This window comes from Sinocyclocheilus anshuiensis, unplaced genomic scaffold (genome assembly GCF_001515605.1).
Source record: "Sinocyclocheilus anshuiensis isolate Anshui unplaced genomic scaffold, SAMN03320099.WGS_v1.1 scaffold443, whole genome shotgun sequence".
NCBI lineage: Eukaryota > Metazoa > Chordata > Actinopteri > Cypriniformes > Cyprinidae > Sinocyclocheilus > Sinocyclocheilus anshuiensis.
The window spans coordinates 306,263-317,430 of record NW_015548211.1 but is presented as its reverse complement, the minus strand read 5'-3'; the positions used below and the strand labels follow the sequence as shown (position 1 = coordinate 317,430).

Sequence of the window (11,168 nt, the reverse complement as noted above, 5' to 3'; positions counted from 1 at the left end):
TTAAATAAATAAATGAATACAAACATACATAAATAGTTAATAAAAATAGAAAAGTGCTGACGGTCAATATTTACTTAAGTAGAACCATCTCCTTCTTTACTATAATAATAATAATAATAATAATAATAATAATAATTAATCAAATTATTAGTCAATATTTACTTAAGTTGAACCATTTCATTCTTGACAAATAATAATAATAATTAAAATAGAAAAAAAGTTAATAAAAACAGGAAAGTGCTAATGATTGTCAATATTTACTGAAGTAGAAGCATTTAATTCCTCTCAAAATAAATAAATGAATACTTAATAAAATTAGGGAAGTGCTGAAGATCAGAGTAGAAATATATGAGATGCATCATGTTAATACACATTTTTATTTTTTACATTTTATTCATTTGATCTTTTCATGCTGTTACGTTATGCATTAGAATAGAATTTGTATCTTGATTATTAAATCAAAATATTTTTGATCACATGTTTGGATGTTTGTAATATTGTCTGTGCAAAGGCACTTATGTAATGCATATAATGTAAACATCAAATATACAAGTTTATATATTTTCCCACCAGTTAAGTAAAGCACGATTCACCAGAAGAACAGTCAACACATACATTTATTAAATATTATAATACAGATTATATCATATGCAGCACGCAGTTCTGACAATTTACTATGTAGTTTCACAGAGAACAATAAAAATATATAGGTTTCCAATACAGTTTCAACAAATCATTTGTGTCTGTCGTTGTCTGTAGTTCGCGTCACTGAGGCTGCGAGCCGAATACATCGATCAGAAGAAGTTTTTACAATTCACACGTCCAATGTAGATATTGTTATATTGTGAGCTATGTACAGTGCCATTCAGTGTAAGCTAATGTTACAGGGCATAAAACAGCAATACATACAGAGAGATGATGTGGCAGATATGACGGGAGTTCGTGTCAATAACACTGGCACTTCAACGGATCGCTCTGAATTACTGCAGATTACTACAATCACATCAGATCCAACAAGTGTTTAACGTTTGGGACAGCATACAAAAGTTTGGCTGCTGGTAGAAGAGCACGCCTGTATACACACACACACACACACACACACACACACTCACACACACACACTCTCACTCACACTCACACACACATTCTCACACACACACTCTCTCTCACACACACACTCACACACACACACTCACACACTCTCTCTCACACACACACTCACACACACACACTCACACACTCTCTCTCACACACACACTCACACACACACACTCACACACTCTCTCTCACACACACACTCACACACACACACTCACACACTCTCTCTCACACACACACTCACACACACACACTCACACACTCTCTCTCACACACACACTCACACACACACACTCACACACTCTCTCTCACACACACACTCACACACACACACTCACACACTCTCTCTCACACACACACTCACACACACACACTCACACACTCTCTCTCACACACACACTCACACACACACACTCACACACTCTCTCTCACACACACACTCACACACACACACTCACACACTCTCTCTCACACACACACTCACACACACACACTCACACACTCTCTCTCACACACACACTCACACACACACACTCACACACTCTCTCTCACACACACACTCACACACACACACTCACACACTCTCTCTCACACACACACTCACACACACACTTTCACACACACTCACACACACACACACACTCTCACACACACACACGTCTATATGGCAGATATCAGATATAAGTGAACATCAAGCGCATTGCACACACGTCCCTGAACAGAGAAACTTAAGGCAAAAAGATCAATACGAATGAAACTCTGTCTGGTGATCGATTGTTTTTACAGTAAAGTAGCTTCACTGAGTGAGGTACGTCATTGTGTAGCAGCTCAACAGATTATCTGGGTGATGAAAACATGACGGTTAATGAGTGAATGCGGTGAGAACACGTCAGGCTCACATTTCACCACAAAATCAAAAGGAAAAAATAAAACCTGCATAAAGGAAATTCAGCCTAATTTTAAGAACATTTCATGACAATTAAACACATCTTACCTTCAAATAAATAAATAAAGTCTCATTTTCATTCAATGCAATGTGACAATTTTATATATATTGGCCGGTGACTTAAGGAAATTTACCAGCCAGAAATATTTTTTTATCAGCCATGAAAAAAAAAACAGGCAGTTATGACACCAACATTTTAGTTAATAGCAAAAAATCACAATCCCTGATTCCAGTTTCGATACCTGCTAAAACTACTAGCTAACCTATATAAATTTAATAGGCTACGTTATTAAAGACTAGTAAATAGTCAGTTTTAAAAGAAGAGCAAATCAAATTACAAGCAATAGCACAAAATAGCCTACTATACAACAAAGATACAAATAGAAACGGTGCATTTCAGGCAGGTCTAACAGTGGTTTTCAGGTTGCCTACAGAAATGTAATAAATTATGCTAATCAAGTAACACTATAGTCTTTATATCTTTTTTTCAAGTTCAAGAGCTGTGAGTGATTGTTTTTTTTCTTTGTCCTATTTTCCTTGATCAACATCGCAGCAAACGCAGACAACAGCAGGATTATTTCTTAACTTAATTTAACTTAACTTAATTCTGTGTCTATCACTTTAACACCGTGTCTACACCGCAGCAGCTTGAAGTTGTCAACACTGGATGCGACAAAGCGGCCGTTGCTTGGACTATTTCAGAAATAGAACGAGGAATCCGTTTACTTTCGGGGATTTGTCGTGTCGCGCCGCATCATATCACTGATTATAATGGGTTCTATTGTCTTGTGACACATTGCGTCGTGCGCGGTTCGTGTCCGTTTTTTTTCTCAGCTGTTCATGTTCACTTAAGAACTAACTACTTTACTAGGATACTCACAGAGACGGGCATTTTGTACATAATTTTGTGTGAATTTGTCCGTTCAAGAGCAGGAAGGAAGCAGAGCCTAAGACGCGGCTTTCAGGCCAGGGCTTCGGATGTTTAAACTTCCCACTCAGCGCGAGTAACGCGTCTCCTTTCATTCTAGATCTAGAGGTGGAATTTTTTTTAATTTGTACTACTGTCTGTTCAAAATAAATGAAAAGAAACTGAGCATAGTAGATTTGTTTGGTTTTTTCCCTGTTGTACCGAAATCGTATCGAACCGTGACATCCGAACCGAGGTATGTACCGAACCATGACATCTGTGTACCGTTCCACCCCTAAAATTTAGAATCACAAGGAATTTGTAGTTAATAGCTTTTAGGGGTGGAACAATACATGTATTCGCACCGAACCGTCACGGTACGGACATCTCGGTTCGGTGCATGAGGCCTTACAATGAATACAGGCAATTCACCCCCAATCCAGAAGGGGGGCGCCCGCAGCAATACAACGCTGTTTGATAACCAGCCGCCAGCAGAAGAACAGCGAGCGAATGCCATGAGATGCGCACTTGAAAACATATCGAACCGTGACATCCGAACCGAGGTATGTACCGAACCGTGACATCTGTGTACCATTCCACCCCTAATATATATATATATATACATACACACACATACACAGGGGCAGACTTAACCAATAAGTGAGGTAAGCAGGCGCTTAGGGCCCCGGGGAATCAGGGGGCCCCATCTGATATTGGTAAAACATATTTGGCAAACGTTCCGGTGTGTATTTGTGTTATGGAGAGCGTCAAATGTTCACTCACCGCTCAAAATGCAGAGTTTTTGTCAAGTGCTGATCTCTGCAAGCTCGTGAATCCTCTCATTATAACTGTGTGTAGATACGATGTAAATAAGAGATTAATTGTGCAGTGCAGACAGCTTCATTGATGATCGCGATGAATTGAATGACAGCTTTTAGTGATTATAGAGGGAGCAGCTCTTTGCGCACTTTCTAGTCTGTATAATCCTGTCTGACTGTCACAGAACGTTATATTAACCTCAGAGAAGAAAGTTTTGTCATTTATTTGTCTTGATGTTTTAAAATGACTCGCTTGTGTGCTTTTACTATGCGCACTCATACAAATGCACGAATGTGATTCGAGATTTTCGCATAATAATAGATTACATTTTCAATGTGTTTCTTGGCAAACCCTACCGTATGCCTTCAGAACACTTGGAATACGGAACGAGTTGCATGGGATACTTTTACGACATTTGAATCCTTTTTGTAAAAAGATTGAAGAAGGTTACAATTCATTAAATGGACAAGTGCAAGCATTTTTTTTTTTTTTTAAATAATGTCTTCTTTTGTGATCTGAAAAAAAAAAAGTTAGGCTAATATGGCTTTAGAACAGCATCAGGTTGAAGTTAGCAATGCTGGAACTGATGTGTGTGTGTGTGTGTGTGTGCGCGCCGGCACGATCACTTCAACGGTTTCCTTATACCAGCAGAATAAAAAAAAAAAGTTAGGCTAATATGGCTTTAGAACAGCATCAGGTTGACTAATTATTTACTTATTTTGTGAAGAGGTAAATAAACTATAAACTATGATAGAGAGAGCAAGCAAAAAAAAAAAAATTAAAATGATTTACTATATTTTTGCAAAAATATTAATAGTTCTAAAAAAATAATACAAATATCATTTATTTTATTTCCTTTGTATTTAGTGGTGAAATATGAGGCGAGATTCTCCCAATCAGCTGAAAATAATAATTCACAATAATTCACTTTCTTCCCTGACGTGAACAGGTGAAGTGTGAAGTACGCTAAACATCTGCAATAATGATTATGTCTTAATTTTCACATATTAAAAAATAAATAAATATACAGCATTATTTTGAATACTTTGTGCTTTTATAAAACCTGTCTTAGAAAGGGTGCGTGCCATCACTGCCATTCATAATCATCTTTATATATTTCGTAGCCATTGGTTTACATCCACGACTGCATATAAAACTATTCTCCAAGTATCCTACATTTGTTCTATAATATCTCTCTTCATCTCTTATATATTCTCAGTCATATTTACCCTTACAGACCCCATGAAATCAAAATCAGTTTAGCTTTGAATCCATAACTAAATAAATGTTAACATGTATTTTTGTCCAGTCAAATGGGTGATTTGTGACCCTGGACCACAAAACCAGTCATAAGGGTCTTTTTGAAATCATCTGAAAGATGAATACATAAGCGTTCCATTGATATATGGTTTGTTAGGATAGGACAATATTTGGCTGAGATACAACTATTTGAAAATCTGGAATCTGAGGGTGCAAAAAAATCTAAATATTGAGAAAATCATCTTTAAAGTTGTCCAAATGAAGTTCTTAGCAATGCATATTACTAATCAAAAATTAAGTTTTGATATATTTACGGTAGGAAATTTACAAAATATCTTCATGGAACATGATCTTTACTTAATATCCTAATGATTTTTGGCATAAAAGAAAAATCTCTAATTTTGACCCATACAATGTATTTTTGGCTATTGCTACAAATATACCCCAGCGACTTAAGACTACTTTTGTGCTCCAGGGTCACATTTGTCCTGCTCAAACTTCCTATTTCAATATGCATTCTCTATAAATTAATCTGAAATATAATAAATATTGATATTAAAGTCTGGGCAGATGAAAACAACACTGGTTTGGCCTTTACTTCAGCTGAGGGTTTGTTTAAAGGCTAAAAACAGATACCGAGCGTCTTCAGAAGTTGATTCACTTGTTCTCAATCAGGATCTGGACCTTGTGCACCAGCTCTCGGGCCATGAGCAGCAGCTTCGGGACGTCATGCCGTTCAGCCATTTCTAGAAGAAGACATAAAGGACAACAAACAGCACGTCACGTCGGCTCTGATTTTGCACAGCCCTATGATGATTGGTCAGTCGGCTCACCATTGAAGAACTTGATGATGTCGGTGAAGTCCATGTTGTTCTCCAGGATGATGTCGCGGTACAGCTCCACCAGCGCCAGCGCGATGAACAGCACGAAGTGCTCCGAGGAGGCGTAACGCGCGGCCCAGACGGTCTCCCACACCAAGAACACGTCATCGTACACCATTTCTGACAGAGAGGTGAACAACAGCAGGTGACGATTTCTCCAGCTCAAAAGAACCAGGAATGACATGTTTTTAAGAAATATAGAGGAGTAAAAAGTACAATATCATGCTTTGGAATGTAGTGAACAGTGTTGGGGAAAGTTACTTTGTGAGTGAGATGAATTAATGCATATTCATATTTATTTTAGAACTACAGTAACATCTGATTTCTCTCAACATGGGGACAGGAGAGCTGTCAGTCAATAAATTGGAAAAAAAAAAAAAACTTGCGTTACTTATTTGAAAAAGTAACTCAGATATTCTCTTGTAAATTAAAAAGTAATGCTGTAACTCGCGTTACTTGTAATGCATTACCCCCAACACTGGTAGTGAAGTAAAAATAATAGTTTCTAAAAAAAGCAAAAAATAAAAACAGTCGCTAGTGTGTTCGTAGAATGATTATTTCATGTCCGTAGCACAAATGTAGCTACCATGTAGTTACCAGTAGACTTACTGTATTTATTTATGATTTAATATTAATTTAGTTAAAGGCACAATATGTAAGTTTTCACCGCTAGAGGTCGCTTTTTCAAAACAATAACAAAGGCGAAGCTTGATGACGCTTTGAAGGAGAGTGGAACGATGTCGTTTTCAGATTCATGTTCATGGATGTAATAAATAAAAAAAATGTATTACCTGTACCTTCCAAAGTTATTCAAACGGCGAATAAATTATATAGAGAAAGCGAGCAAAGAACAGAACGTTTAACGCTACATTGTCAAAGAACAGTATGCCTGACTTCAGTCTAGCGCGAGTTTAAGCACTCTCAAAAAACTCCCCTTATAATTAGTAAAGCTGTCTATCTAGCTCTCAAAACTCTGTGTTTCAGCGACGACTCGTCTAAACGCCTCTGATTGGCCGCTGCGTTCATAAACTCAACAGACTCGTGTGTGTGATTGGTTATAACGCGCAACACTGTAAAAACACGGAAAAAGATTCATGGTGCAACATTGAGCAGATCTAAATTTAATGCTGCATCAAAGAACAGTATGCCTGACTTCAGTCTAGCGCGAGTTTAAGCACTCTCAAAAAACTCCCCTTATAATTAGTAAAGCTGTCTATCTAGCTCTCAAAACTCTGTGTTTCAGCGACGACTCGTCTAAACGCCTCTGATTGGCCGCTGCGTTCATAAACTCAACAGACTCGTGTGTGTGATTGGTTATAACGCGCAACACTGTAAAAACACGGAAAAAGATTCATGGTGCAACATTGAGCAGATCTAAATTTAATGCTGCAGTCAACACTTTTCATTTCATTTTCATTTTATTCGCGACTGCCGTAATGGATTTAGTTTAATTGCAGCAGCATTTTTGTCCACATGTGTTGCCATAGTTTCTACAAGCGGAAACCGATAGCGCGGATATTACGAAATTGATAGGCGAGCCATTATTTAAAATTGGATTTCTCTGGATTTGCAAATCCTTGGGGACTTTTGGGATAACGTAAGTGCACAACTGCATGAAATATATAACAATGTGCAAGTGGTTTTTGGATATTTTATTACGAAAATCTTACATATTGTGCCTTTAACGTAATATTTATGAGCATTTTTGTTTTGCTTTGCAGTCTAAACAAGATGCCGAATGCGCTCACCTCTCTTGAAGTCCAGGAGGAACCAGCGGTAGCAGAAGTAGAAGTGTGTGTAATCGCCGTTCTGCTGCATCAGCTCGAACAGCTCCGAGTCCAGAATCTGAAGAGGTGCGACAGAATCATGACACACACACACAGTCTAAAACATCAGCAGCATGTGTGTTTCATAAGTGCGTGTGATTGTGGGTAAACCTGGATCAGGGAGCGCATGTTGGCGAAGTGTGTGTCCATGGCTCCTCCGTGAGGGAAGTTCTGGTTCATTCGTTTCATGAGCTCAGTGAAGCAGCTGAAGGCCATGGCCTCTGATGTACAATCAGAAACAAATAGTCACGTGGCAATATAAAATAGGCGTATTGCTTTAGTTTAAAATCACAATATTTAAAGTGTTTTTCTATGGTCAAGGGGTATTTAAGGTGCCTGAAAAACTTTTATTGCTTTTATTAAATACTGGCAACTGCAACATGATAATTTTTTTTTGTTGTTGTAATATTCACATTAAATAATTTCCCATCAACTCATGAACATACCATCATCCAGGATGACCAGCAGGGGTGCTAATAAGTCACACATTCCCTGGACGTATCCAATGTCAAGGTGCTGCCAAACGTAACTTAAAATAAAAAAATTAAAAAACGTGGTAAGATCCCCATTTACTTTTAGAATTTAAAAAATGCTACATTCCATTCTGCAAACAACTGATCAAAAATCAAAAGTGACAGTAAAGGCATTTACGATGTTACAAAATATTTCCATTTCAAAGAAATGGAAAGCTGTTCTTTTGAACTTTCTATTCATCTGTGAATCCTGAAAAATAAAATGTATCACAGTTTCCACAGATATATTGTGCAGCACAACTGTTTTCAACATTGATAATAATCAGAAATGTTTCTCGAGCAGCAAATCAGCATATTAGAATGATTTCTGAAGATCACGTGACACTGAAGACTGGAGTAATGATGCTGAAAATACAGCTGCGCATCACAGAAATAAATTACATTTTAACAGATATTCACACAGAAAACAGCTGTTTGAAATTGTAAAAATATTTCACACATTTACTATATCTTTGATCAAATGAATGCAGATTTGGTAAGCAGAAGAGACTTATAAGTGACCAGTATTCACAGAATATAAACTGAAATATTAGATCAGCTTTATTTTACCTGCACATGATGTTGCGCAGTTTCTCCAGGTTGGCCGGGGTGAAATACCAGTAGTTTCTGTCACATCGCTGGACGTCTTTGTCAATGCGGTGCAGATTGAGTGTGTACAGGTCCACCAGCTCCTGCTGTAAAACAAACAAGAAGACAATATAAATCTTTGAAGATCACACACATTTACAGGAACAGTTCAACCAAAAATTAGCCGAATCCTGTATGACCTTCTATCTTCAGTGGAACACAAAATAAGATGCTTAACACGTTTAAAGGAATGCAAAAAATAAGCTAAATTTGGGTCTGTGCCTCACACAAAGCTATTGAACGACTTCAGAAGACTTGAAATATAGTACATGAGTCCTATTAGCGACTTCCATGATGCTTTTTGGAGTTTGCTGTCTTGTGGTCACTAAATAAAATAAAATAAAAAAACATAAAAATAAAACAAACAAAATATTTATTTATTATCCTCTGTATAACCAAGATAGAACCAAGGGAGAAATAGAATCAAAACTAGAACCAAAATTCACAAAAAAAAAAAGAAGGTAAATAAACACAAAAACATACCAGTTTCAAATAGTTAAAAAAAACAATGTAAGTCATAAACTAAACTAAAATATTATGTATTTATTAAAAAAATACATATTTTATTTTAAGTTCCCATTGTATGGAAGGTATTTTAAAACAAAACTTTACATTTTAATTTGAATTGTGTCACTATTATTGTGTGAGCATTAATAAAAAGCTTTGTAAAAACTGTATTTGCATTTTCTTTTTCACGTTTGCCTTTTCATTTTAATATTGGCGGTCTTGCCTCGAGATTGCAGTGAAAATGAAATAACAAATCACCAGCTGCATTTTTTTTTTTCAAATTGACAGCATGCATTGTCACAGAGAAAATTTTAATGAAAAATAATTTAATTTCATTTTTAAATTTGGCACATATTTTTTATAATGAAATTGTTAATCTGGTTTTCATTTTCATTTTATACATACATTTATTTATTTATTTATCTATCCTTTTATCCTATTAATCCATCCATCCTTATCTTTATCCTGACCTTTAAAATAGAAGTCCTAAACTAAACTATACACAAAAAATTCAATTAAATTTAATAGGCACAATGTCTCGATCCCTTACACTGATTATGTTTTTGGGGCCATACCGAGTAGTAGGGTTGGGTACCGTTCACATTTTAACCGGTACGGTACCGGTACCTGAATTTTGGCACCGGTACCCAACGGTAACTTTTTCCGGTACTAAATTCTCTGTGTAATTACAAAAACATTTATTTCAGTGGGAAAATAAGTCCAAAAGTCTCAATTTCAACATTTTGAACAATAGGGCCTTCCCAGAAATTCTTTTTAACATTTTTCTGAAAATCAAATGAAGGCATTAAACATTTATTTTAAATCAAATGAGAATTAAACCCTTTTATGTTTTGGCAAACAAACTGAGGTTTATTGTAGAAATTAATACATGGAAGAAAAATTGTGTGAATATTCTTTTAAAAAAATTTTTAATAGGCTAATAATTGTTTCAGACGAATCCAGTCGGAGTTATATTAAAAATTGTCCTGGCTATTCCAAGCTCTATCATTGCACGCTGACCTCATAGGTCATCCTCCCGGAGCTGCTTCTGTGTACAACAGTGAGCGCAAGCTAGATTCAAGTGATTATTACGTTTTGAATATGGATATTTTTCTTACAAAAACGCATTGATTCGCTACAGTAGGCCTTTGTTCACCCCCCGGAGCCGTGTGAGACACTTTTTTTAATGGATGGGCGCTTTTTATTTAACTTCTTTTGGACTGAAGCACTGCAACACCCGCTGACTGCAATGATAGAGCTTGGAATAGCCAGGACAATTTTTAATATAACTCCGACTGGATTCGTCTGAAAGAAGAAAGTCATATACACCTAGGATGCCTCAGGGGTGAGTAAAACACAGCCTAATTTTCATTTTTGGGTGAACTAACCCTTTAAGTGGCAGACCTACTTTTGATTTATTAGTCCAAAAATTGACGAATTCCATGGCATTCCGCGCTATAGAATAAATTACGTTTTTATGAATGGACTCCACGATCCCGTCCACGTTTTCACAGAAACCATATGGCCCTAGAAATGTTACCACACTTCAGAACATTTCAGCTTGCCCTGTGTGTTGTTTGAACGAGTTGCAGGGGTGACCTCACGTCACAGGGTCTCTCTTTCTCTATCTGTAGCGTATTTGCCCAGATGCGGTCTCAGGTACCGAAATTTGGCACCGATTGATTTAAAGTGAATCGGTACTCGGTAGTACCGACGCAATTCGGTCGGTACCCTTAAAAGTACCGAGTTCGGTACCCAACCCTA

The 11,168-nt window shown here is 36.9% G+C and overlaps 1 protein-coding gene across 1 annotated transcript in view; it reads right to left on the bottom strand.

The window, feature by feature from the left end:
• Positions 1-5,484: 5,484 nt before the first annotated feature.
• Positions 5,485-11,168, bottom strand: part of LOC107653775 (small G protein signaling modulator 1-like) — a 30,568-nt gene continuing 24,884 nt past the window's right edge. Inside the window, exons 20-25 of the mRNA XM_016440598.1 lie at positions 8,820-8,944; positions 8,184-8,266; positions 7,849-7,958; positions 7,660-7,756; positions 5,864-6,031; positions 5,485-5,776 (exon numbers count right to left, since the gene is read on the bottom strand). Of these exons, the coding sequence (XP_016296084.1) occupies positions 5,688-5,776; positions 5,864-6,031; positions 7,660-7,756; positions 7,849-7,958; positions 8,184-8,266; positions 8,820-8,944 (672 nt within the window). The 3' untranslated portion in view covers positions 5,485-5,687. The remainder of the gene's footprint in view (positions 5,777-5,863; positions 6,032-7,659; positions 7,757-7,848; positions 7,959-8,183; positions 8,267-8,819; positions 8,945-11,168) is intronic.